General features: G+C 38.6%; 1 protein-coding gene across 1 annotated transcript in view; it reads left to right on the top strand.

Annotated features, from left to right (window-relative positions):
• Positions 1 to 16488, top strand: part of LOC132379252 (dual oxidase 2-like) — a 134090-nt gene extending 117602 nt beyond the window's left edge. Inside the window, exons 29-34 of the mRNA XM_059946955.1 lie at positions 627 to 780; positions 1781 to 2013; positions 3349 to 3507; positions 6454 to 6609; positions 11154 to 11282; positions 16366 to 16488. Coding sequence (XP_059802938.1) covers positions 627 to 780; positions 1781 to 2013; positions 3349 to 3507; positions 6454 to 6609; positions 11154 to 11282; positions 16366 to 16488 — 954 coding nt within the window. The remainder of the gene's footprint in view (positions 1 to 626; positions 781 to 1780; positions 2014 to 3348; positions 3508 to 6453; positions 6610 to 11153; positions 11283 to 16365) is intronic.
• Positions 16489 to 27282: the final 10794 nt, after the last annotated feature.

Raw genomic sequence — 27282 nt, 5'->3', positions numbered from 1 at the left:
CACCCCAACCTAACACCCTGAACATCGATTCCTCTGATTTCTGGTAATTTAGCACCTCTCCCCCCTCTCTCTGTTTCCATTCCCCATTATGCCTCCCTTCTTACACTTTTTCTTTTTCACACCTGTCCATAACCTCCCTCTGGTATGTCCACTCTCCTCTTCTATCAGATTCCTTCTTCTTCAGCCATTTACCATTTACCTTCTCCAACAATCACTTCCTAGCTTCTCATTTCATCTTCCCCTTCCAAAGAAGAATATCTGTCTTTTTATTGTCCCACATATAATTTTTCCCCAACATTATATGATCAGCTTAGCTACCTTTGCAAACAATAAAAAGATCACAATAAAAGTAAATATCTTCACTTCCTCTGGCCCTGGCATGGGAAAGAATGTGGTCTTATTGGTGATGCTAATTCTACGAACAATTAATAAAAAAGGAAGTCAGAAATTCATTGCAGGAATGCCACATTTGTCTTCTACTTTCATGCACAAGTTGAATTATATAGTCTGATTGTACTTGGCTTGAAGGTAATAGCTTTAACATTCAGAACTTAAACAATGCCGCTATTTAACTTGATTTAAAATATCAACCTTGTCACTGAGCACCTTTTGTCTTTTTGAAACAGACAATCTTACATGGTAGTGCTGCTTTTCCTCAGCCTCAGAAATTCCACATCTACCTTATCGTCCCCACTCTGTTCTTTGTTGGAGACAAATTTGTCAGCTATAGCAGGAAGAAAATTGAGATAGCTGTTGTGAGAGCACAGCTTCTGCCTTCAGGTATGTCGAAAATCTCAGAGTTGTTGACACTGCAAGAACTGGCAATTCCGTACAGTCCTCTTCATTGATTTTCTTTACTTTATCATATCTGTATTCTTTGAGCTCAACCTAAGGTGAATGTGAAGCAACCCATGTTTTTGTGGACAAGTGAGTTCTCATACGTGCTAACCAATACTATTTCTGTAAGTATCAAGAACAAATTAGGTAGCTATTGCTATATACTGTACCTGCCTGGACAACACATCAGGGATTTATTTGCCTAAAAAGCCATATGAAATGCAAGACTTTCTACTGTGAGGTTTCTGTAACAATTTTTCAAACACATACAGTAGCAAGAGGGTTACCAACCAGTGAACGTATAGAAGAGAAGGAACCAGTGAATTCACTTTACTGATCCATTCATATGGCCATTGAGTTGACAGTGGCATTTGCAAAACACACTTTATGTTCTGGGAAATATAAACTGAAATATCAATAAGGAACAGTTCAAGTTGTTGGCAGTAGCATTCAATCTATCTGGCTGACAGGAAACTATTGAAATCAGATACAGTGTTGGTTTCATACCCAATTATTTTACTGTGTCCTGAAGAAGGAAAAGAGGGAAATATTAGGAGGGATATGAAACTGGAGTTTCACTTGATCCCTTGGTTTATCGGTCAAGTATGGGTTTTTCCTTGATTCTGAGGACTTGCTTCACCCCAGAGTAGAAAATATTCATGCTAGGCAAGCTCAGTATCCAACAGTCCCTGCTCAAGTGAACTACATTCAACTATAGAGCGAACATCATTGTAGAATGTCAAAATTCCCAAATTTGTTTGCATTGGGTATGATTGGAACGAAGTGTGCCTTTGATCTGTATGCCTTATCTAATGGAATTTGGATAAGATATTTCATTACTTTTTGCTAAATACTTCATTGAGCAAGTTGACATTTGCTCTTCCAGCTAAAAATGTGATTTTTTTTGAGAAAATCATCCAAAATTTAAACATTATTTTTGTAGGTGTTACCTACCTTGAATTTAAACGGCCCAGAGATTTTGACTACAAGTCTGGTCAGTGGGTAGGTATTGCAAGTCTTGTCTTGGGAACAAATGAGTACCATCCCTTCACCCTGACTTCAGCTCCTCATGAAGACACTCTTAGCCTTCACATCCGGGCTGTTGGACCATGGACAATGCGCTTACGGGAAATATACTCCCCTGAAAATATAGCAAGAATTGGTTATTACCCAAAGGTAAGAAAATTATTTTAGTTGTCTTTGAGTTCAATTTTGAATGTACCATATACAAAGTCAAATCTTTTCATTATCTTTTTTCACAAAACAAGGAAATCTCCATAAGATCAAAAGCTTGTTATTTCTGACCATTTCTCATTAGATTTAATGTTGGCTTGGCCTCACTGTTAATATTTTAATTTGTGAAAGTTAAGTGAACAAACACCAATTAGAAAACTTGGTTAGGTAAACTTGGGAAACACTCCAGTGTATAGTAACGTTGAATGCATGATTTCTGCAATTACTGTCTTTCACAGAAGACATTAAACTAAATGATCCATCTACTTGTTCAAGTAAGATCTACAAGATTGCATAACACTACTGAAAGAATAAAGAGAGTCAAAGAATCATACAACACAAAGAAGACGCTTTGACCCAACTTTTCCATGCCCACTTAAACTAGTCCCATTTTTCTGTATTTGACTCAAATCTCTCTAAGCCTTTCCTATCTATGTACCTGGCAGCAAGGTAGTGTAACTGTTAGTGTAACACTATTACTGTACCAACAAACTGGGCTCAATTCGATCGCTGTCTGTAAGGAGTTTGTATGTTCTCCCTACAACTACGTGGGTTTCTTTCAGGTGCTCTGGTTTCCTCCCATACTTCAAAGGCATATGGGTTAGGGTTATTAAGTTGTGGGCATTCTATTTTAGCGTCAGAAGCATGGTGACACTTGCAGGTTGTTTCCAGCACATCTACGGAGTGTGTTGGTCGTTGACGCAAACAACACTGTATGTTTTCACTGTTCTTTTGTACATGTGATATATAAAGCTAAGCATTAATCTTTAAATTTCTTTTCAATGATGTATCATAATTTTGGATTGTGGTTCTTTAGCAACAAATACAGAAAAATTCCAATAATCCAGTATCTGACCATTCAGAAGTCCTGATGTTTTAGTACCTAGCACCAGCTAATGTTTCCTACACTTCCTTCCACTCATCAAGGCCACATTAGGCCACAAGGTCAATGTTTTGGGCCGAGACCATTCATCAGGACTAATTTAGTCCTGACAAAGGGTCTTGGCCCAAAACGTCGTCTGTACTTCTTCCTATAGATGCTGCCTGGGCTGCTGCATTCCACCAACATTTTGTGTGGGTAAGTGATCCTTAAATGTGCTGTCAAACAAATTTTAATTATCAATATTCTGAAGGTATGTGTCAGGAAAAAAGTAAGTAAAATCTTGGTTGGAGAGATTGTTTTAAGAAGCTTCTGACTATATTGAAGACATAACTGGCACACTGCAAAGAAGGTCAGTGCACAAGCGCAATAATTCAGATTGAAAATCTCTTCTTTAGATCTATCTGGACGGCCCATTCGGGGAGGGCCACCAAGAATGGAACAAGTTCGATGTGTCAGTTTTGGTAGGAGGTGGGATTGGTGTGACGCCTTTTGCATCTATCCTCAAGGATCTTGTCCACAAGTCAACAATCAAGGACAAAATAGTATGTAAAAAGGTAAATTCAAGCTGATGCACATTATCTAATGGGTTTGAGACTTTGAATGGAAACAGTAGACATTTTTCTGCATCATCTTTACTCTTCTCCCTTGAAGGTACTGACTTTTAAGAACTGACTTTTACATTAGTGCTGGGCCTGTCATTGTAATCAAGTGATGACCATGGAGAAGTCTGGTAAAAGACTCCCAAGTGTGTTGGAGTATGAGGGGAGTGACAATAGAATTTTTTAAATTATGATAGGTATACAGAATATTTTTCCTAGGGTGCAGACGTTAAATACCAGAGGACATGCTTTTAAGTTTCGAGGAGGGAGAGTTTAAAGGTGCTATGAAAAGAAGTGTTTTTTTACCTATTGAGTAATAGGTGCCTTGAATGGGTTACCAGGAAACGGGCAGTTTGGTGGAGTTTAAGCTTTTAGATTGATGCATGAATGATACACAGGAAGAGGACATTTAGTATAAATTAATATCAAGATGATCTGTACTGTTCTATGCTCAACGGAAGTGAGTGTCTTCAACCAGAGAAAGTGTCATAGCTGTAAGACATGCACATTCAATGGGTATTCAGCCTCTAATGAAAGTTCATTGCTAATTAGACAGATTAATACCCAAGCTCAAACAAAGAGTTTATTGTTCAGTTCACAATGCCTCACAATTTGTATACATATTTTTATAGCCAGTGAGCAGTCAGACATTAAACATTATCCATAAGGGATGAAAGTCTTAAAGCACAGCCAATATAATTTTGAGTTCAAGTATCTGCATAATACCCACATTTGAAAGCTTTTCAGAATATCCATCAGAAATGGGGTTAAATATATTTTCCCCAAAATCCACAGTAATACCCTAATATCTACCTTTATCATAGTGGAATATGTTAAAAGAGCACAAAATGGGGGGGGGGGGGTTTAACAAAGTCAAAGTTGAATTTATTATCAATTGCACAAATAAAAACTTACTTGCAGCAGCATCATAGGCGCATAGCATCATTTAAATGGCATTCAGAAGGAAAAGTATCAATTATATCGAATTGTTAGAAGAAAGAACACAATTAGAATTTAAAAAATCCATTTTAGTACAAACTGACCAAAGTGTCCAGGTTGACACTGGCACAACATTGTGGGATGCTACACAGACATGGTGGGAAAGTTTACTGAACATTTTGGGATTTGTCAAATCCAACATTTATGCCCATCCCAATCTGTCTATGATAAGTTAGCAGTGAGCTGCACTTAAACCCCTACAGCTGATTTGATGAATTCCTCAAACTTTCAGTAAGAGTTGCTCAAGAATTAATGCAAGTTAATTTTCTTTTTATGGGATTCCTTTTTCTTAGTAACTTAGTGTCACCAATGACACCCCGCTCAACACTGATTATTGTTGTAAGAAATGCCACATCACACTGCAACCTTTATAATTATTATGTTCTCATTGTTTATCTTCCTGTATTCACAGCTATCAGTGATAAAATAACATGATAAATGTGTTCATTTCCCTTATGGCTTGTGTTTTCTTGTACTTGACAGCTCTGTCATGGTAGCTGTTATTTCCAAAATACTGAACATAATTTATACAGGTAATTTGTCCTCTGCCCTGCTAGATGGCATGTTGGGGAACCAGAATGTAATAAACAGAACGATCTCTCAACTGTATCAATCCAGCATCATTTCCTTTATTTTTGGTATTATATACAGTAAACATTATCTTAGCAAATTTCATCACATTATTTAAAAGCTGTATCTTATGAACCTTGAACTATTCTACTCATTTAATAGAGATTGTTTTCAGAACCACATGAAAGATATAAATTCTGCTTGTTCAAATGTTGCCCTGCAAAGTATGTGGACATTGGTAATGATAATGATCCCCAAGTGCATCATACTGGAGAGAGAGTGAGTAGCCACTTGCTCCAATGCTCAGCAAGCCTTTCCTTCCCAAGCATTTTAATTTCACCTTGAATATTTGAGCACTGCCAGTGATATGCTTTTGTTTCTTTTCAAAGGAAGTGGATGTTTTGCATTTTTTTTTCAAGATAAATGTGCAGCTGTTGAGATCTCTCTTTGCGAAAACATGGATATTAGCCCTTAACAACATACCACTCTTAAATTTAATCTTAAATTGGTACAAAAGTGTAGAACAGGAACTGAAACTACCAGGTGGACCTTTAATGACTATTAGTATTTTGTTTTCTTTTCCAGGAATGACTGGGGTTCTTCTTCTTTTCGTCTTTTCTTTTCTACACATCTTTGCCTTGTGTTATTTCCGATGCAGTAGCTTTCGAGCATTCTGGGTGTCACACCATCTCTATGTTGTGCTGAACAAACGAAACTAGAAATTAAACACCTGGCCATCTTCTGCCCACACAAGATCCATATTCCTCCACTCTCTGCACATTTATGTGCTGATCTAAGAGCCTTTTAACTGCCTCCATTGTATTTGGCTCCAGTATTTGGCAGCATTTTCTGGGCACCCAGAACTTGCTGTCTAAAAAAAAAACTTACCCTGCACATCTCCTTTGAACATTCCTCCTCTAAGAGCCTGCCCTCTAGTTAGTTCAACCCAGGGAAAAAAGATATCGGCTATCTACTCCTTCTATACCCTTCATCATCTTATAAACTATCAGGTCTCCCATCAGTCTTTACCACTCCAAAGCATGTTTGTGGCGAAGGGTCTCAGCCCAAAACATTGACTGCTCCTTTCAACGGATGCTGCCCGACCTGCTGAGTTCATCTAGCTTTTGTACATCATGTTTGTCCAGTTTCTTCTTATAATATATGCCCAGTGGTCCAGGAGGCATCCCAGTAAACCTTTCTGCATCCTCTCCAAACTATAAAATTGGAAAGCAAGTAATTAAAGCTGACTACATATTTTGCTGGTTAATAGGTGGTGAACCCTGAGAGGGCTTTTTTGGCTCTAAATAACTTAGTTAACCTCTTTATTGCCAGATCTACTTTATCTGGGTGACTCGAACGCAGAAGCAATTTGAGTGGTTGGAGGACATCATCCGTGAAGTTGAAGAGACAGACAAAAATTCCTTGGTATCTGTCCATATCTACATCACTCAGCTAGCAGAGAAGTTTGACCTGCGGACCACCATGCTTGTAAGTAACATTTGACCCTAGATCTGAACTGGGAGTATTAAAACTCTAACCCTCAAGGTCCCATTTTCAACTCCATTCTTGTCTCTACAGATGTACCGCTGAAGCTCTCACAATTCCAATGCACTTTTGGCCGTCCTCCAATTTTCCACTCCAAATAAGCTTGTACTCATGTATTCCTCTCCTGTCATCCTAACTCAAACCAAGTCTCACTATTATATCATGCATATGTAGTTGAAACTGAATACTAGTTTGTCAGTGATTTTTGTTTTCAAATCCCTCCAGGTTTCTTCTCTGCCATCTCCTTGTTGTCCTGTGCTGCTACAACCCGATGAGATTAGTTTTCTTTAAGCTCCACTTCTGATATCTCAGATGTCACAAAGTGTCTTCAAAGTGTCATTGAAGATAGTCATAATTTCCCAGTCTATCCAACTTCTCATTGCAGTCAATGGAATCAAGGACCCCTCCCATCCAGATTATTCTCTCCTCTCCCACCTTGCTTCAGGTAGAAAATATAAAAACTAGAAAACATGTATTACCAGGCTCAAAGACAGCTTCTATTCCATTATAAGACTTTTAAATTGACCTTTCTATGACAATGATGAATTCTTGATCTTTCAGTCCACCTCATTATGACCCTTGCACCTTATTTGTCCACCTGCACTGCACTTTTTCTGTAACTATAATACTATATCCTAAATTTACAACGGATATCCTACAACTATAACACTATATGCTGCATTCATAGCTTGATAACACAACCATGGCTAACAAGAGAGGTCAAAGCCAACATAAAAACCAAAGAGAGGGCATATAATAGAGCGAAAATTAGTGAGACGTTAGAGGATTGGTAAGCTTTTAAAAAACCAGAAGGTGACTAAAATGTCATTAAGAAGGTTAAGTTGGAATATGAGAGTAAGCTAGCCAATAATATCAAAGAGGATACCAAAAGCTTCATCAGGTACATAAAGTGTAAAACAGAGGCAAGAGTGGATATCGGACCGCTGGAAAATGACACGGGGGAATAGTGATGGGGGACAAGGAAATGGTGGATGCACTGAATAACTATTTTGCATCAGTCATCATTGTAGAAGACAGTAGCAGCATGATGAAAGTTCCATGTGTCAGGGGACATGAAGTGCGTGAAGTTACCATTAGTAGAGAAAAGAATCTTGGGAAACTGAAATGTCTGAAGGTAGGTAAGTCATGTGGACCAGATGGTGTACACCCCAGAGTTCTGAAAGAGGTGGCCAAAGATACTGCTTAACAAGCTACACATCCATGGTATTACAGGAAAGTCTTTAGCATGGATAAAGTAGTGCTGATTAACAAGAGGCAAAGAGTGGAAATAATTGGAGTATTTTCTTGTTGGCTGCCAGTGACTAATGGTCAAGGGTCTGTGTTAGAAACAATTTGAATGATGGAATTGATGGCTTTGTTGCAAAGCTTGCACACAATATAAAGATAGGTGGATGGATAGGTAGTTTTGAGAAAGTAGAAAGGTTACAGAAGGACTTAGACAGGTAAGGAGAATCGGCAAAGAAATGGCAGATGGAATACAGTGTTGGGAAATGTATGGTCATGCACTTTGGTAGAAGAGATTGAAAGGTTGACTATTTTCTAAATGGAGAGAAAATACAAAAACAAGTGCAAAGGAACTTGGGAGTCCTTGTGCAGGATTCCATACAAGTTAATTTGAAGATTAAGCTTGTGGTGAGGAAGGCAAATGCAATGTTAGCATTCATTTCAAGAGGACTAGAATATAAAAGCAAGTATGGAATGTTGAGACTTTATAAAGCACTGGTAAGGCCTCACTTGGATTATTCTGAGCAGTTTTGGTCCCCTAGTCTTATAAATGTTACACCGAAACAGGAAAGGGTTCAAAGGAGGTTCACAAAAATTATTCCAGGATTGAATGACTTGTCATATGAAGAATGTTTATTGGTTCTGGGCCTATATTCACTGGAATTCAGAAGAATATGTGGTGACCTCATTGAAATCTATTGAATGGTGAAAGCCTTGACAGAGTGGATATGGAGAGGATTTTTTCTGCTGTGGGAGAGTTTAAGACCAGAGGACACAGCCTCAGTATAATGAGGCGTCCTTTTAGAATGGAGATGAGGAGGAATTTCTTTAGGCAGAGAGAGGTGAGTCTGTGGAATTCTTTGCCACAGACAGCTGTGGAGGCCAGAGACATAAGGGAAAAGTTGATGGATTCTTGAGTGGTCAGAGCATCAAGGGATACTGAGCGAAGGTAGGAGACTGGGGTTGAGAGAAGAATTTGAATCAGTCATGATGAAATGGCAGAGCAGACACGATGGGTGGCCAAATTGCCTTACTCATCTTCTATATTTTATGGTCTTATTCTGGTTTTGTTTTCCTTTTGTACAACCTTGATGGATTTATATATAGAATAATCTGTTAATAATAATGGCATACAAACATAAACTTTTCACTGCATCTCTATATCTGTGACAAAAATAAACCAATTATTGACAGGAGGAAGGGAAAAGGCATGTGACTGGCACCTTAAAACCAGTTGCTTTGGGCAAATGGGGCTCATCAGCCATGTTTGGCAGCTCATTTAGGAGATTGAAAACTCTGATCTCAAACCTACGCTGCCTTGCGGCTAAACCCACTCATGGGGAAAGCTTTGGAAGTAAACTCTCAAGGAAATATCCAGAGCTGGAAGTTCTAAGACAGTCCTACATTGGGTTCAATGCTAACTGGCAACTCCTGCAATACCATTGGTGTCAAACTGTATCAGTATCTGCCATTCCATCAGCTGCCTGAAGAGGAGGAGGCTGCTGCATGGGGAACAGCTTGCTCTCCATATTGTATTGCCCTGGCTTGCATATCATGTCAACAACTAGGATGCCACTTCAATGGTCGACCTCAACCAATGGAGGACTTCAATCAAACTAGGCCAGGACATGCACAGTGAATGGCAGGCCCTTAGGAAGTATTATTGAACAGTGAGACCTTGAGCTACAGATGCATATTTCTCAAAAATGGGAACATGGGTAGACAGGGTAGTCAAGAAGGCATGCTATATGCTTTCCTCATTAGCCAAGGCATTGAGTATAGGAGTTGGGAAGCCATATTTTAGTTGTAGAAATCATTGGTTGGTCTGCATTGGGAAGATTGTGTGCAATTCTGGTCGCCACACTAAAGGGATTAAGCTCAAGAGAGGGCAGAAAAGATTCACAGGAATATTACCTTGACTGGAAGGTGTGAGGTCTAAGGAGACCGTTACCCCTGGAATGAAGGAGGCAGAGGTTTATAAAATTATAAGCATTGTAGATAGGATAGATAAATTATTTTGCCCAGGGTAGGGTAATCTAAAATTTAAAGGGCAGGTTTGTCACACAGAGGGTGATAGGTACATGGAAAAAGCTGCCAGTGTGGTTGGTAGAAAGACATACATGAACAATATTTAAAAGGTACTTGACAGGTACAGGGATAGAAAAAATTTTTAGAAGGATATGGTTTAAAATTTCAAAGTTCAAAATTCAAAGTAAATTTGCTATCAAACTGTATATGTGTCACCATATACTGTCCTGAGATTCATTTTCTTGTAGGCATTCTCAGTAGATAGAAAGAAATACAATAAAACCGATGAAAAACTACACACAACCAGCCAACATGCAAAAGAAAACAATAGATAAATTAAACTGAGATTATAGGTTGTGGAGTCCCTGAAAGTGAGTCCATAGGTTGCGGAATGAGTTCAGTGTTGAATGAATGAAGTTATATATATTGGTTCAAGAGCTTGGTGGTTGAAGAGTAATAACTATTCCTGAACCTGTTCATGTGGGACCTAAGGGTCATGTACCTCCTTCCCAATGGCAGCAGTAAGAAGATGGGGTGGGGGGGGGGGGGGATGTAATCTATGAAAATGGCTGCTTTTTTTGTGGCAGCTCTCCTTGTACATGTGTTTAATGGTGGGTACATCTACAAAGGTAGGCTAATAAAATTACTATAGCTAAGCACCTTGCTAGCATGGATGAGTTGGGCGCAAAGGCTTGTTTCTGTGCAAAATAACTATATGGATCTATGTAAATCTGTGGCGTGGAACTAATGTTATATTGGTATTGTAACAGCCAATAGACCCCAAACATCTGGATGAATACTACTGAAATCTATCTTGTCTTTCAACCAACATTTGGTAACTGTACTGCATACTTTATAGGACTGACTAAGTTAGCTAACTGCTATTTGCAACAAAGATGCCAGGACCTGGCTTTGGAATTTAGCTATTGCAGTGAGTCTTGTATCCCAACACCAGCTAGAAAAGCATTCTAGAATGCACTGACCTTCTGCTCACATTAGATAATGTTCATAATATTCTGAAAGTAAAGAGAAGGAAAAAAATTCACACATGAATTAATTTTGGGTGCAAGCATTTGGTACAATATTGAATCTGCTTGGTTACACAGTCTATATTACTTGATGATCTTGACTACCCTTATAATTTTATAAACCTCTATAAGCTTTGTTTGCTCTATTTCCTGACATAAGTTAATGAGATTTTTTGTTTGGTCCAGTACATTTGCGAGCGCCACTTTCAGAAAGTGTCGAACCGTAGCTTGTTCACTGGACTTCAATCCATCACACATTTTGGACGTCCTCAATTTGTCCCTTTCTTCTCTTCACTTGTGGATGTGCATTCTGAGGTGAGTAGTGATTTGTACTTCAGCAGTTGTGGTTTAAAGTATCCTGTCATCATCGTGGCAAACGTTGTCATTTCTCAATGTACCAGGAACACTCAGCTTTGATAAGGCAATTTTATTTGGATCTTTGATTTTGATTCAGTGTGACATATCCCAGTTATGTATGCCCCAAAATTTGTCAAAGTTGAGTTTATCATCATATGCACAGGGTGTACTGAGAAACTTACCAGCAGCAGTATCACAAGCTCAGAGCATAATACTAGCAACAATCACAAGAAAATCATAAATTATACACAACACTTACAGGAAAGAACACAATTATACATAATTTTATAAGAAACCCTAATTAGAACAGAAATGTTCATTCTAGTGCAGTAATCAAAGTAATCACAGTGTTGCTATACTGTAGTGATCAGAGTTATAGTAGTTGGTTCAAGAATGAATGGTTAATGGAAAGTAGCAGTTCTTGAACCTGAAGGTGGGGATTTATGTTTCTGTACCTCCTGCTCAATGGTAGCTGCAAGGATATGGCATGTTGGCTTCTTGAGGCAGTGCCTCATATAAATACATTCCACAGTGGGGAGGAATGTGTCTATTATGTATTTAGCTGAGTGAACTACTTTCTACAGCTTCTTGCACTCCTGTCTATTTGAATTGCCATACCAGAGCATGATGCAACTAGTTAGGAGATATTCAAAAATATTTCTGCAGAAGGTTTTTAGACTGTTTAGTGATAAACCAAAAACCTGGTTAACCTCCTAATTATGTAAAGATGCTGGGATACTATCATCACTATCTGAAGTGGAATTAACAGGTCACTGCTCAACTCATCCTTGGGAAAAACTGCTCAAAGTAGGCCACTTAGAAGTAGATGAGAGTCCAGTGTTTTTAACTATAGATTGACGAAAGCCTAGGCTAACAAAGCCAATAGAATTCTACAAGAAATGATAGGTTTCTTATCCCCAAATATGAAGCAGTAATTTATTAATGGTGGGCCACGACTGAAAACACAGGTCACCAGGATCAAAATGAGTACAACAGACATTGTTTTGAATGAGAATTTTGCAGTCGATGTTGAAGTGACAATGTTCACTGTTGGCTGCAAAGAAAACTGTCCACAATGACATAGCAACCCCTCTGACATATCATATTTGTTACCATGCATCCGATCAGAATCTCCCTTGCTAGTGATGCCAAGCAATCAATCATGAAAAATTTGCAGATGCCAAACCAAGAAGGCAGAATTTTTTGTTAATATATTAATCTTTTTAGAAATTAGAAATAAAACTAGAATATGAAGTGTCATTTTAAAATCTTCCAATTATTTAAAAATCAATTACTTTGAAATCTTAAATTGATATATTTCACTGTACTGTATGTTTTGATGTGCACGTGATAAATAAATCTGATTCTGATGTTCTTATAACCTATATGTACAGAATTTGTCTGATAAGTCTTAGAATTTACAAATCATTCATTCAGGTTAGTGCATCCTTAAACTTTGGAGTACTTAGCTTGTTCAGAGATAGGTGAAAACGTTGTCAATTCCCTATATTTCCTTGATTATCACGGAGAAGGCTGCAGAACAGCTGAGCATGTGAAAGAATGCCAAATTACACACACTTTGGCACTTCCACATTTAATGTACTCACTGTAGAGTTGCAGAATTTTTCTGCCAATGTCAAGGTGTAACAACAACGAAAGATGATTACTTGCCATCACTGAAATTGGTGGATCTAGACCAATTAATATCAAAAGTTGAACTTGAAGTAAAACCCTGTGAAACGTGTAGACGGAGGGAAGTAAGGACTTACAATTCAGAAGCTAAAAAATGGCATAAATTGACAAAGAATGGAAAGCAATGGAATAAAAAGTCCAACTGATATTCCAATAGTTACACTTCAGATGAACACCTTTGATCCCTCTTCATTCTATCAACATTGTTCTAACCCTTTATCAGCATATACTTCTATTCCTTTCTCCTTCTTGTGCTGATCTCAAGAAATAGGGGTCAACTCAGGCAGGTGTGAAGTGACATATTTTGGGAAATTAAACCAAAGCAAGACACATACAGTGAACCACATGGTCCTGAGGAGTGATGCAAAACTGAGACTGATGACTACAAGTACATAGTTCCCCGAAAGTTCCCTTGCATCATGCGTAGACAGTGGTGAAGAAGGCACCACTTTCCTTCACTGGAGGGGGCACTGGATAGAAGAATTGGTAAGTCATGTTACAGCTTTGCAACATGTTGCTGAGGTGGCATCTGGAATATTGTATGTAGTTCTGCCTGCCACAGAAAAATCAGAGTGGGTGCACAAATGTTTTGCTGGGAGTGGAGGCTTGAACTAAGGAGTGAATGGATAGGCTGGGGTCTGTTTTCCTTGGAGCAAAGCAAGTTAAGAGGTGACTTTACTGGGGTTTATATAATAACGTTGCATAGATAAGAAGGAGGGTCACAGTCTTTTTCCCAGGGTAGGGAAGGCATAGGTTTAATGTAAGTGGGGAAAAACTTAAAGGGCACCTGAAGGTTATAGGATTTTCACAGAGGGTAGTGGATGTGTGCACCGAACTGCCAGAGGAAATGGTATAGGTGGGTACAGTTACAACATTTAAAGGCATTAATATTGGCTTATGGATAGAAAAGCTTTGGAGTGATGCAGGCAAAAGGAACAAGTTCAGGAAGGCACCTTGATCAGCGTGGGAAAGTTAGGCTGAAGGACCTATTTCCACGCTGTGTAATTCTAGAACTCTGATAGCAAGTTACATTTTTAGCAATTGTCTTATATTGATGGCCCTAACCCCAGCTTGCCCCTGTGGTGCCCCAACCCAGGACACCCTCCACTTGGTCCGAACGTGCCCTCTCTCCAAGATCTGAGACGGCTCTGCCGCAGTCCATCAATGTGGCCACAAGCTGGAGGAGTGGCTCGACAAAAATCAATTAGAGGAGTGAACAGAAAAACACCTGCCATTCTAAACAACATATTGATGGCCCTGAGAATGAGTATATGGAGGAAGTATTGCATTAAATCATAATGTCGACCTGGAATGATTAGTGCTTGTATAAAATTAAAACCCAGTTCAACCTGAACCCAACGTCCACCTGAATCTTAATCATATTTTATAACTTTTTCTGTGCCTTAATGAACTTGATTATCGTTGTAAATGTAATAAGACATGGTGTTAGCCTGTTGAAGATGATGCATCAAATATCATCAGAAGTAAATGATTGTGATGCAAATTCAAATTGCTGAATAATCCACATTTATTAGAGAAATGGGTTTAAAATATCAGTAGATTTTGTTGTTATTGGATATATTTATTTACCATGATGGAGTAATGAGCTGAACCCACACAGTGCAACTAAAGCCAAACATGCAGTTTTATCAGAAGATCCTGGATGGATACCATTAATATGGTAGACTGAAATTCCTACTTCTGTGTGAATTCATGATTCTAATTCTCTCTTGGCCTGACAGAACCTGACATTTATGCTAATGAAAGATTGATGAAAATTGATGGTAGCATGGATTCATTTTGTTGAAAGGCCTATTTCCATTCAATATCACTTTCTGACTCTATAACAAACAAAAAACAAACCGCTGGAGGAACACACACAAAATGCTCAATCCAGGTCCAAAACACCAACTGTTTGTATCCTTCCATAGATACTCCCTGACCTACTGAGTTCCTCCAGCATTTTGTCTATATTGCTCAATACGTCCAGCATCTGCAGAATTTCTTGTGCCTATACACTTTTTCAGGAACTTAATGGGTTGAGTAGTATCTGTGGGGGAGGGGTAGAGGAAATCTCAAGATCAGGAGTGAAAGAGGAAAAGGGAATTAGCCAATACAAAGAGGGGGGGAAGCGTGAAACTGGGAACAGTGGGAGATAGATGGTCTAAGGAAGGATGGATGATGGGCAGGTGGAATCATAGAGCAGTTGGAGGGGTGGAGTTGGGAGACAGAGGTACAAAGGTGACAGGTGGAAACAGCCAAGAGTTAAAAAAGGAAGATGGAACCAGGGGAGGGGAGGGGAAGGTGAAAGTGGAGCCAGCTGAAGGGTGATAAGCAGGAACACAACGACTAGCAGTGCTGGAACCTGATAAGTAAGGGAGGTGAAATGTGATCTATTAGGGGAGAAGCGAAGGGCAAATGGAACCAGAGAGAGGAGGGAATCCAATGGGTAAATTATGTGGGGAGTACATGGTTGGAATCAGGAAGAGAAGGAAGAAAATAAATGATGGGAGTGTTGAAGGGGGAAAGTGTGGGTAAGGTATGTGAGGAGAAGCAAAAATAGGTGGACCAGAGGTTGATATGAAGGAGAGAAAGTGAGATGAGCACACAGGAGGTAAGGGTTCCCAGAAATTCTAGTGTTTGCACAACTCTTGTGACTCTTTTTGTTCAAAGGCCGAGGTAATTTTTTTGCACTGAATTCTGGTAGCCAGGTTCCAACAGGAATGGGGGAAGGTATTTTCAGCTCAGGAGATCAAGAAAGAAGAATACAGGCAAATAAAGCATTACTATAGTTAAAGCAGATGTAAAACTGCGCATTAAAATAAGCAGCAATGCACTTTAATTGAGAGGGGGATAGTTCAAAGGAAATATGCAGGGCAAGTTTTGTAGACAGACAGAGGTGAATGTCTGGAATGTGTTCCAGGAGTGGTGGGAAGGCAGAGATGAAAGAACGGTTTCTCTTCGACAGGTACATGAATATGCAGAGAATGGGAGGGGTAGATCTGGATCATGTGCAGACAGGAGGAATTGGGTATTATTTGCTTAATTAGTTCAGAACAACGTGATGGGTCAAAGGGCCTGTTCCGGTGTTGTACTGTTCTATGTTCTAAGAGACTGTAGAAGTGAAATAGAGTGTCAATCAGATGAACACACCAACTGCTGGAAGAATTCAACAGGTCAGGTAGCATCGATGGAGAGGAAAAGTGTCAACGTTTCAGGCCAGGGCCCTTCATCAAAACTGGAAAGGGAGGGCAAGGAAACCAGAAGTGATCCAGAATTATTGAGGGAATTGCGAAATTTTTCCTGTCTTTCTGGTGTAACATTTTTGTTGTTCATTATTCATGAGTAGGTTACCAAGGTTGGAGTGTTTAGCTGTGGACCTCCTGGAATGACCAAAAATGTAGAAAAAGCCTGCAAGGACATGAACAAGCGGCATAAAATGCAATTTCATCATCACTACGAGAACTTCTAGCTTCGCAGATCTTCTACAAGAACTTCTGAAAAATTCAGCTTTATAAATCTTCCTTAAGTTGAAGGAATACTTTGGATAGATTGGATATGTTGTTTCTTTCACTCACCTTGTGGTAGTTCATACTGACTGTTCCTAATCTCACACTGGGATCTATAAATCTGACTTTTATGAGAAAATATTTTTCAATTGTTAAGCATATATACAGATAAATGTTATGTCAATTGATTTGTTAAAATGATCCATTTGTGAGAGGCTGTCTGATGAATTGTGAATTGTTAGACAGGATTTTGAATTAGATTTACTGTTCACTCTGTACTGTTAAATCTTGAATGTTAATCCTCAGTACTACTTGGATTTATTTATTTAAATCCACACCTTTCGACTCAAGAACTTAGGGAAATAGGAGCATATCTTTCAAGTCTGCCCTTCTATTTTGATCTTTGATAGCCTCAATTTCTCTTCTTCACTTCATCAAATATTTAACCAACTTCACTTTAAATACTTATAATGATTCAGTTGCTATCATCTGCCATGGCAGAGGATTCCAGATTTTCACCTCTTTCTGCAAGAAGAAATTTCCATGTTCCTCAGTTTTAAATGATTGGCCCCTTGTAGTTGCATCCTCTTGTTTGAGACTCTTGTATTAGTGAAAATATCCCAACATATACTCCCGTCAGACCCCCTTTTGATAAGGTCACCCCTCTTTCTTCTGATCTCCAAGGAATACAGGTACAAATTATTTAGTATCATTTGGTAGGACAATACTCTCTGAGCAAGAATTAAGATCATGAGGACAAAAGACACAGAGGGAGAATTATGCCGCTCAGCCCATCAAGTCTGCTGCACTGTTTGATCATAAATTATCTATTTCCATCACAACCCCATTCTCATGCCTTCTCCCTGTAACCTTTCACAGCCTGACTAACTGAGAACATTTCAAACTTTGCCTTAAATACACCCAATGACCTGGCCTCCACAGCCACCTGTGGGAATGAATTCCACTTTCACCACCCTCTGGCTGACGAAAGAAATGTTCTAAAGAAATGTCCCTCTATTCTGCAGTTGTGCCATCTAGTTGTAGACTCCCTCCCCATCATAGGAAACATCCTCTCCACATTCACTCTACCTAGGCCTTCCAGCATTTGATAGGTTTTAATGAGATTCCCCCTCATTCTTCTTATTAGCCTAGTGAATTTTGTAGTACCCTCAATGTTCCAATATCTTTTGTTCGATAAGGGGACTGTATGCATTATTCCTGGTGAGGCCTCACCAATTCCATGTATAATTACCTCAAAACCTCCACAATTTTTAAAATCCAATGCCTTTGCAATTGCCAAATTCTAATGCCTTCTTAAGTATTTCTTGGGCGTACCTGCTAGATTTTTGTGATTCATGCGTCCATACATCCAGATGCCTTTGTATTTCACTCACTTGCAGTCTCTTCCCATTTTGATAATAGTGTATCCTTTAATTTCTCTTACCAACGAACATGAACTCACACTTTCCTGCATGAACTCCATTTGCCAGTCTTTTGCCCGCTCATCCTGTTGCAGAATTACAATATCCTTATCACAGCATGCCCTTCCACCTAATTTTGGAAACCTTACATTCTGTTCCTTTCTCCAAATCATTAATACAAATAGTGAATAATATTAGGCCAAGAACTAACCACTGTATTGCTTAAGTAATTACCTCCATTCAGTCTGAAAAGGACCCATTTATTTAAAGTCCCTGCTTTTTAAGAGACATTCAGTTTTCAGTTTATTCTAACATATGTTCCTTGATGCTATGGATTCTTAATGTATGAGGCATCTTCTCAAATGTCTTTTGGAAAGTAAAATACACTATATCTATGGGTTTCCTTCTATCATCTCCCCTATTACATACTCAAAATCTGAGCAAGTTTGTTAAACTTGATGTAGAACATATAACAGTACAGGAGCTTCAGCCCACAATGTTGTACTGATCTTTTAACCTACTCTAAGATCAATCTAACCCCTCCTTCCTGCATAGCCTCCATTTTTTCTATCATCCATGTGCCTGCCTAAGAGTTTCTTGGATGTCCCTAATATATCTACCTCTACCATTACCCTGGCAGGGTATTCCACTCACCCACCACTCTCTATGTAAATCATTTCCTCCATACTTTCCTCAATCACCCTGTTATCAAAGACTATTGGAGGGGGATACACAATGCCCTACAAGACATCTTTAAATGTGAAATACCCTTAGAGACTAAAACCATATATTTTGGGTATGTATCTCAAGAATGGTTGAAAAGAGATAAATATTTAATGAATATAGTATACTGTTGGTGGCTGGTAAAAAGACTCTTACTAGGAAATAGTTATCACAGGAGAGCCCAACTTTAAATGCATGAATGAAAATTACAATGGACATTTACAAAATGGAGAAGATAACAGCATCTGTTAATCATAAGCTGGAACAATTTGATTCATACTGGGAAAAAATGGTTTAACTACATAATGCCTCATAGACCTGATTTTATTCTCACAAATCAATGAATATGTTGTAAAAAAAAGATCACTCCCTACTTGTACACAGTTTCTACCTTTTTGCTTGTTTTTTCTTTCCACTCTTTTCTCTTAGTGTATACCTCAGATAAATACTTTGTGGAGATTTGTGACATGTATGATTATATGATATATATGTACAATGTCTGAAATATATCTTACGGAAATGTTTGTTTGGTGATGAACTTCAATAAAAAAAAATTACAAAAAAAATGCTCCCTCATATTAGCCACGTTGACTAGGTAAAATTACATTCACCTCTCCTAAAAGATTAGATATTTTCTCTTTTACTATTGATTCAGGTATTTTGCCAATGGTTGCTGCTAAACTAACAGCCTGCAGTTCCCTGCTTTCCTCCTCGATCCTTGTTTAAACAACGGAAGTACATTGGCTGTTTCGCAATCCTTTGGTACCCTTTTGAACGCAGGAGTTCAGCAAGTTATGAACATTTTCAATCAATGAATCCACAGACTCTGCAACTACTTTGTTTTAAATCCCTAGCACGCAGTTAATCTGGGTGACTTGCCCTCCAGACACCGACTCTTCCCATCCACATCTGTCCCCCCACAAAAGAAATTGCAATCACCTTCCCTTGTAATTGTGAGTTTTGTAAATTCTACCATGTTATTTAAAATTAACTCATCTACTATCCTAGGGATATTAGCAATATCACCCATGATGAAAAATGAGCAAAAAATTTATTCAACATCTCTACCATTTCTTTGTTTGCTGTTTTTGATTCACCAACATTGTTCTCTGGTGGACCAAACATTTACTACAGCTGCCCTTCTACTATGTAAACATCTACAAAAACTTTGTTTTATACTACATACAGATTTTATTTCAATATTCCTTTTTCCTTTCTCATCAGCTTTTTTAGTCTTCTAATGTTGGAACCTAATATCCTTCCCAATCCTCTGGTCCAACACCAGTCCTTGAAAGTTTGTATACTCTGGTTTTCAATCTAATATTATCCTTTACTTCCATTGTTATGCCTGCAGCCCCCTCCTTTGTGAGAATCGCAAGATCACTATTGGGTTGGGTCAGGAGCCCCAGGAAATGAGAGAGAGACGTGCGGAATTTCTCGTTCCCCTGGCGATATAAAGCTATGGGACATGGCCATTGTCTCTGGAAGACAAATTTGTGGATTGAAAATACTGTTCTACGTGGACGCCCTCAGGCAAAGTGGGCTGGTTGAGGGAGGGATTGCATCACCCCCAACCTGATTGACATCTGCGACCCTGCGAGTCAGGATAAAAGAGGTCTGTAGGAACAGCCCCTCAGACGCACCAGAAGAAACGCTAGCGATCCCGTAATAGCGGGAAGCCATTTGAAGGAGGCCACGTGTGTTCAGTTCCGTTGCCTGGGACTGGTGGCTGGTACCACGGAAAACGGCTTTTAGCTAACAACGGGGAAACCAACTCCCCCGACTCAAAGGATTGGCATCATAAAAGACCTGGGCAAGTTTAAACCGTCTCTCTCTTAAACCCAGAACGCTGCAGCTTGAATGAACTAACAGTGAATTTTATATTTCCATCGGACAATACATTATCCCCTAGAAAATGATAGAGCTAATTCTTACTGGTTATTATTATACCCACGCTTTTAGATTTAGTATTGACGATGTATATTATCTGTATGTTTGCATTAATCTTATTTTTGTGCCCCTTTTTCAATAAATACTTTAAAAAATAGGACCATCAGACTTCAACGGACCTCTCTATCTGTGCTGGTAAGTGACCCAGTTACGGGGTTACGTAACACCATCTTGACTCTTTCTCACAAGATTCCCTCTTTTGATTGGCATAAATTCTTACCCAGCATTACAGATCAGATGTTTGAGTAAAATGAACATGTTTCATTTACAATTTCTGGGGTACATAAAGTGTTTTAAGACTTCACAAACTGGGATTGTAAAATGGTAATCTTAATCTGTTACATAAATGGATGAAGTGATAGTCCAAAATCAGTTGAGAAGCGCTGTACTTCGTGGTAGACATGAATATCATCAGATGTCTCATTATTAGTGAAATTTGTTAAGCAAGGTGTGCAAGAAGGAAGAAAGTTTGACATTTCTGATCTGAAAGCTCATACACTGTATGTATAAGATGGAAATTAGGAAATTAGAGCAATGTACTTCATGCATCATGTTCATTACATAAGCAGGGCAAGTAAATTAGACATATGTTACAATCCAGGAAATGAAAAGCAAAAGAAAGTATTTATATTCTAAAGTTAAGTTTTAAGAGTTAAATTAAAACTATAAGATGGTTTAATTCTTAGCATTATTTCTGGTGTATTATTTAAATTGATTATTTCAAAGTACTTAATAATTCACATCATTTTAGAACAATGACTGATTTTATTGTCACTAAACATGTTTTTACACAAATTTGATTATTTATAATTCACGTGAAACTGTAAGGCACAGCATCAAGAATATTAGATCTTATTATATCAATATTAGATATTATTATATCAATTTTAGATATTATTATATTATGTCCAAAGATTTAATCCTTGATATCAGCAATGGAATGGCAATGGGACCATATTTTGGAAACAGAGGAGATGCACAGCCGTAGCAACTTCAGTGGCTGAAATGGACGAACTGTAGGCAAAATCACCTTCCTGAAGTCCAACTATATATTATTAAATGGTGTTACACTGGAATAATTACAGAATCCTGAGGAACAGAGACTTGGTATATAAGGAGAGAGAGAGAGAGAGAGAGAGAGGGAGGGGGGGAGAGGGAGAGAGAGAGAGATTAATTTCTTGGCAACAGTGTGCATATAATAATTACTGTAGATTAGCACATTCCACAAAGCTTTAAAATGATTGTGTTAACTATGTTTGATGCAAAGGCTCCGTGAGATGTTTATCTCTAAATCAGATAACTATGGTTTTCATAAATTGTTGACTCAGAGATAAACATCTCACACAAACTATTGCTGGGTGTCATTCCATTGTTTTTAAAGGTCTCTTCCATTGCTTACTGAGACACCGACAGTCAGAGGTGCCATCTTTTGGACTGCATGTTAAATAAAAGCCTTTCCTGCTCTCTCAAGCAGATCTTTAAGACGTACTATTTCAGAAATTTAGGACCATTTTCCACTTTGCCATTCATCAAAATTATGACTGGATCTCCAATTTCTTGCGCTAAAAAGAAGAATCCACCAATCATTGTTTTGAATTATCTCAATAACATTCAGACCTCGACTAGTGTTCAAGGAAGAGATTACAATGCCAGTTGAAAAATTACTTCTCATCGCAGTTCTAAATGACCTACTGCTTAGTCTGTGTTCCTTTTTCCAGACAAAATGTACTCCACTGTCAATCCCTGTAAGAATTTGGTGGTTTTCATTCTAAATTGTTGAGAATACAGGCTTAGTCTGCTCAACCTCTCTTTCCATAAATATGACTGTTGAACATTAACTTCAATACCTCTATGACAAGTGCTGTAACGTAGAAGTTCGAGTAACACTGTTACAATGCCAGCTATGAGATCGGGATTCAATTTCAGCTCCTGCCAGTAAGGAGTGTGTATGTTCTTTGTGTTACCCTATAGGTTTCTTCTGGGTGCTCCAGTTACCCCCAGTATTCCAAAGACTTTCAGTTAGGGTTAGTGAGTTGTGGGCACACTACAGTATACTGGTGCAGGAAGCATGATGACACATGTGGGGCTGCCCAACACAATCTTCATTTATTTGATTTGATGCAAAATGACGCATTTCATTATATGTGCATCTGACAAATAAAGCTAATCTAATTTGTAAAAATGAACCAGAATCAGAATCAGGTTTTAATTCCACTGGTATATGTTGTGAAATTTTGTTGTTTTACAGCTGCAGTATATTGCAATACATGATATTGAAGAAAATGATAAATGACAATAAAAATTACATTTAAAAGTTCAGAAATCTGATGATGGTGGAAAAAAGCTGTTCCTAAAATGTTGAGTGTGTGTCTTCAAGGTCCTGTACCTCCTCCTTGATAGGAGCAATGAGAAGAGGGCATGTCCTGGGTGATGCAGGATGTGAATGATGGATGCTGCCTTTTTGACGTAACACCTTTTGAAGATATTCTCAATGCTGGGGTGCCTAGTGCCCATGATGGCATTGGCTGAGTTTAGAACTTACTGTATATCCTTTCTTTAGTCAATCAAAACTGTCAAATATTCTGCTGCTGCAGTCTCACCAATGCTTTTTCTATGCCTACGCGCAAATTTTATTATGATAAAGGATGATATACCATTTTCTTCAACTGTTTGAGCAACTGCTTATTAGTTTTTAGTGGCTTCTTGTTATGTTTTGTAACTTCAAAATATTAAATTAATGAAAAGGAAAAGACAAAGAGTCCAAACTACGAGTCTTAGTTTGTTCTTTACTTTAAGCGAGACATCTACTTTTTCAGCTGGTACTCACTGTTTATGAACCCGTGAATTCTTCAGTTTTCTGCCTATTTTGTAACTTGACCATGTTCTCTCTTTCCCTTCTGAGGAACATGTGCTGCACTGCTTTTTTAAATGGTCACTGGCCATTTTTGGTTCATTTCAAAACGTACTCATTGCCACTGTTATGAATATCATTCCTGCAGGAGCTATCTTTTCTCCATTATAAGTTCTTAGTTGGAGATCTGCGGGCTTCAGTTTAGCTTCTTTGAAATGTCATTCGAACTTACTTTGTGGAATGTCTGAAACTGGCCAGTATCCAATTCTATATTAATTAATTTGTCAATCACATCTGGTGGGAGCCATGTTGCTATGTAATACTAGTTTTCACGTTGTAAATCTCAAGGCTAGCCAGCCCTGTGTCAGTCTTATCATTATCAGATTTTTCATCAACATCATGTCTCAAACTTCCAGTAATGCCTCCACTCCCCCCCCCTCGCCATTTCCCATCCCCTTGTCCCTCTCTCATGTTAACTCGTTGCCCACCCGTTGCCTCCCTTTGGTGCTCCTCATTTCTTCTTTCTTCCATGGCCTTCTGTCTCTTTCATCAATCAACTTCATAGCTCTTTGCTTCGTCCCCCCACTTCAAGTTTCACCAACCACCTAGTGTTTCTCTCTCCCCTCCTCCCACCATTCAAATCTACTCCTCAGCTATTTTTCTCCAGTCCTGCAAAGGGTTTCGTTCTGGAACGTCGACTGTACTTTTTTTCCACAGATGCTGCCTAGCCTGCTGAATACCTCCAGCATTTTGTGTGTGTTGCTCTGATTTCCAGTATTTGCAGATTTTCTCTTGTTTGTCATGCAAATGAGTGCTCTTTTTGAACCTGCAACTTGACTTTTTATCTTTCGCTCTTCTTTGTGCAGTCCATTTATTTTTGTTTGACTGATGTACTTTATGTATGTGTTCTACTTTGTTGCATATCCTGCAAGTTTCACCTTTAAGCCTGCATTTATCTAGTGTACATGAGCCTCTAAATTGGCTGTGAAGTTCTATGAAATATGCCAAAAATATATAATTTTTATTTTAATTGATTTAAGATTTTAAAAGCTGGATTAATGAGCTCTCTTCAGTCACAGGATAATTAAGAATTGGTACTTAGTAACTGTTTTTGCATCATCACGTGTATGTGCTGAAGTTCATGATAAACTTTGTTTTGCATGATATCCGTTTCATTACGTCGAGATAGTACAAGGGGAAAGCAATTAACTGAATGCAGAAAAGACTGCTACAGTAATGGAGAGAGTGTAGGTCAGGCAGTCAATAAGGAGGAAGGTCTTAATGATGTAGATTTGAAGGCAAGAGGTCATTTCATCAAACAAGAGCTCCCTTTAATAGTCTTACACCGGTGTTGGGTGACACAGTAGCATAGCAGTTAGTGTAATGCTATACAGCACTAGTGACCTGCGTTTCATTCCCAACACTATCTGTAAGGAGTTTGTACATCCACCCCGTGACTGTGTGGGCAATCTCTTGGGTGTTCTGGCTTCATCCTACATTCCAAAGTTGGTCACATGGGTGTAATTGGGTAGCATAGGCTCGTGGGCCAGAACAGCCCGTGCTGGCTCTCTAATTAAAATAACAGCAGAGCAGAAGCTATTATAATTAGTTAAATAAACAGTCTGCCTTTATCACCTTAAGAATTGAATATAGACATAGAGAATATATAAAGCTTTGGTGAGACTTTGCCTGTAGTATTCTTAATAGTTTTGGTTAACTTATTATGCAACCACATTCATTTATAATTAATACAACTGCAGCCCAGTATCTGGCCTTGGGGTTTAGAATCGACTCTGCACATTTAATATCTTATAAATAATCATCAGAAGATATGCAGTGTAAAATTGGGATTGTGAGTAGTCAGTCATTGAAGGTACATTGAATGCTGTTGGTGCTCAAAAGCATCATCTATACCGCACATGTACATCCAACATAGCAAAATGTGCTGTGCGTCACATGGATAAATCTAAACTGAGCATGATACCAATGCAAACACCAGGAAATCTGCAGATGCTGGAAATTCAAACAACAACACACACAAAATGCTAGTGGAACACAGCAGGCCAGGCAGCATCTATAGGGAGAAGCGCTGTCGACGTTTCGGGCCGAGACCCTTTGTCAAGACTAACCGAAAGGAAAGATAGTAAGAGATAGATAAGATAGTAAGAGTAAGAGAAAGTAAGAGATGTCACCAACGCTACTATTTCATAACTTAGGCATGATGATTCTTGTTGGGCTAACTATACCCCACAGAAGTAGATCAATTTGCAATTGTTTCCTTCGGGGAATTCTCTGACACCACACGAGGATCTTGGAGCTCTAAAAGTTCACAAGTAGTGGCATGGCTGGAGGGTATTTTGCTAATTGGATCGAGCAGTTGCTCTCAAAAAAGGATATTGTTGGTATTCCTCTTATAAGACTGGGAGAAGTAAATTTCCAAGTTGCAAATCAGAGCAAGTTGCTTGGAGTTGGAAAGTTAATGCAGACCAGCTCTTTCATTTTCAGACAATAATGTAGAAGATATTTGTTTAATGTTTTACAAAACTGCTTTATGTAAAATTTAAAATTTCTTTAGAAAAAGTGAATTAGTCTAGACTCTAGTACTCTGTAATATAATAAAAATTGATGGAAACACTCATGTGCAGGCAGCCACCCATGAAGAGAAAAACAGGGAAAATGTACAAGACCAAATCTACAGATACTGGAAATCCAAGCAACACACATAAAGTGATGGATGAACTCAAAAGACCAGACAGCATCTATAGAAAAGAATCAACAATCGACGTTTTGGCCTGAGACCCTTCAGCAGGACTGGTGAAAAAAAGATGAAGAGCAGATTTAAAAGGTGGAGGAGGGGAGGGAAAATGCAAGGTGATAGATGAAACCAGCCCTTCAACCTCCCCCTCCTCCCACCTTTTAAATCTACTCATCTTTTTTTTTCTCTCCAGTCCTGATGGGTCTTGGCCTTAAATATCTGCTGTATTTTTTTCCATAGATACTGCCTGGCCTGCTGAGTTCCTCCAGCATTTTGTGTGTGCTGTGTGAGTAACAGGGATAACGTTTCAAGTTAATGATCCCTAATAAGAACTGGAAAAATGAGAGACCAAGTGTATTTTAAATTATAGGAAAGGTCTGGCCAGAGAGAACAGACAGAATGCTTCTGATGGGATGCCACTATAAAGATGGTAATTTCTTTAAATTCTGGCAGTTAAGAGACAAAAGAAAGAAAGAAAAAACAAATTGAAACTGAAATATCAATCAACATTTGTAAATAGGTTAAATATTGTAATCAGTTTTACTAAAGTTGACAAATTCAACATCAAGTCCTAAGTACCAAAAGATGCCAGATTTAAAGTGAGGTACTGTACTACTTCTTAAGATACTTAAGGCATCATTGGAGCTGTGTAGAATGCCAACAACATTGAAGTCAGAAAAGAAATGGGACAGAGAATTAAAGTGACAGGAAAATTGATTCTCAAGACCACACAAGCAGACCTTCATTTTCAACTTTTCCATTAGTCATTGTGATCACTAAATATAAGAGCTAAGTTGAAAGGTGTCCACATCACCTGCTGCTTCATCTGGACAGATAACTTAGACCCCAGGATGGAGGGCAGAGCCTTCTCCCCAGTACAGCAATGGCTAATATGAAAGGACATAATTTTAAAGTGATTGGACAAAAATATAGTGGGGATGTTAGAGGTCCTTTCTTAACACAGAGTAGTAAGTGTGTGGAACACACTGCCAGCAGAGGAACACGCATTAGGGGCATTGAAGAGATTCTTAGACCCACGGATGAAAGCAAAATGGAG

This window comes from Hypanus sabinus, chromosome 21 (assembly GCF_030144855.1).
Source record: "Hypanus sabinus isolate sHypSab1 chromosome 21, sHypSab1.hap1, whole genome shotgun sequence".
In the NCBI taxonomy this organism is placed as follows: Eukaryota; Metazoa; Chordata; class Chondrichthyes; order Myliobatiformes; family Dasyatidae; genus Hypanus; species Hypanus sabinus.
This window is presented reverse-complemented; position numbering and strand designations above follow the sequence as displayed.